Source organism: Tupaia chinensis, unplaced genomic scaffold (genome assembly GCF_000334495.1).
Source record: "Tupaia chinensis unplaced genomic scaffold, TupChi_1.0 Scaffold143985_1, whole genome shotgun sequence".
Lineage (NCBI taxonomy): Eukaryota > Metazoa > Chordata > Mammalia > Scandentia > Tupaiidae > Tupaia > Tupaia belangeri.
The window spans coordinates 3,289-4,447 of NW_006203836.1; the positions used below are offsets into that span (position 1 = coordinate 3,289).

The 1,159-nt window shown below is 42.1% G+C and overlaps 1 protein-coding gene across 3 annotated transcripts in view; it reads right to left on the reverse strand.

Moving 5' to 3' along the window:
- Window positions 1-1,159, reverse strand: part of LOC102478422 (TBL1X/Y related 1) — a 67,030-nt gene that overhangs the window by 3,085 nt on the left and 62,786 nt on the right. For all 3 annotated transcript variants that reach the window (XM_027767175.1, XM_006165661.3, XM_006165662.3), the window contains one exon: window positions 505-606. In XM_027767175.1, coding sequence (XP_027622976.1) covers window positions 505-606 — 102 coding nt within the window. The remainder of the gene's footprint in view (window positions 1-504; window positions 607-1,159) is intronic.

A 1,159-nucleotide genomic window follows, 5' to 3' on the forward strand; every position in this document is an offset into this window, starting at 1 on the left:
ACGACGCTGAGCTTTCAGGAAACGGCTAATGGCAATGCTCTTTCCATCTTCCCTGTGCTTTGAGAGCCTCAACAGCCATCATTAGCAAGTCTGCAAGCGCACCCTGAAACCTCTCAGGATTACGCCCCCTTCAGAGCAGAGATCAACTGCCCACATCCGCCTTCCCCTGCACTCCACACTCTTCATTGGTGAGAAGGTCAAAACAGGCATTGAAAACTCAAAGGGGTACTCTGCTGGACTTAATTTCGCTAATGAAGGCACATATAAAAATCTAAATTAATGTCTACAGCTTGATTACAAAGTCTCTGTCAGCAGAGAGTCTAAACGTTGTATTACTTCAGGACAGTAAAATAGCACGTTCAGAAAAAAAGAATACGTCATAAAACTTATTTTGAAAAGAACACATTGGTAGTCACTACCACAGGAAGCCACATTCCAGATCTGCGCACGCACACACACGCACACACGCACGCACACCCCTCTGGAACATTCTACTAGACTTACTGAACCATCGGATGCACTGGCTCCAACTTTGTCTCCCGCTGCATTCCAGCAAACCTCGAAGATTCCACCTGTTCCCCTGTAGCTGTGGACTAGAGCACCTGTCTAAAAAGGGACAGAATATTAAAATCATCGTACATGCACTACAAACCCAAACAATGGTAAGAAATGACACATGGCTTTATTTCTAGCAATCAAAGATGGGACTTCTTTTAGTTTCGGCTCCAAAATAAGGACAAGTTCTGAGAGGGGAGAAACGTGGAATGATCTACAAATGACCGCCCCGGACTGATAGTGAACGCTCTCCCCTGTCGATACCACTGTTAACTACGCTGTCCTCAGACGCAGCTCACCCCAGCCAGGGTGAATGTTCAGCATGACATGAAATAAACGTTTGCTGTTGGTGAAGGGTATAAGAGTTTAGTCAACGTGTAGAGAAACCAAATATATTCAGAATTTTTTTGCCAAGAGAGCCTAAAGAAATAGTATATGAAACCAGTTAAAAATAAATAAATAACTATAAGTCTACAATTTACTACGTATTTTCTGAATAGTTCCTAAGCTAGGCGCTAAAAAGAATAAGACATGTATGTTATTCTTAGAAGAGTTTATACATTTACAGGAAAAAATGTGGAAACACTAACAATTTCACCATTCA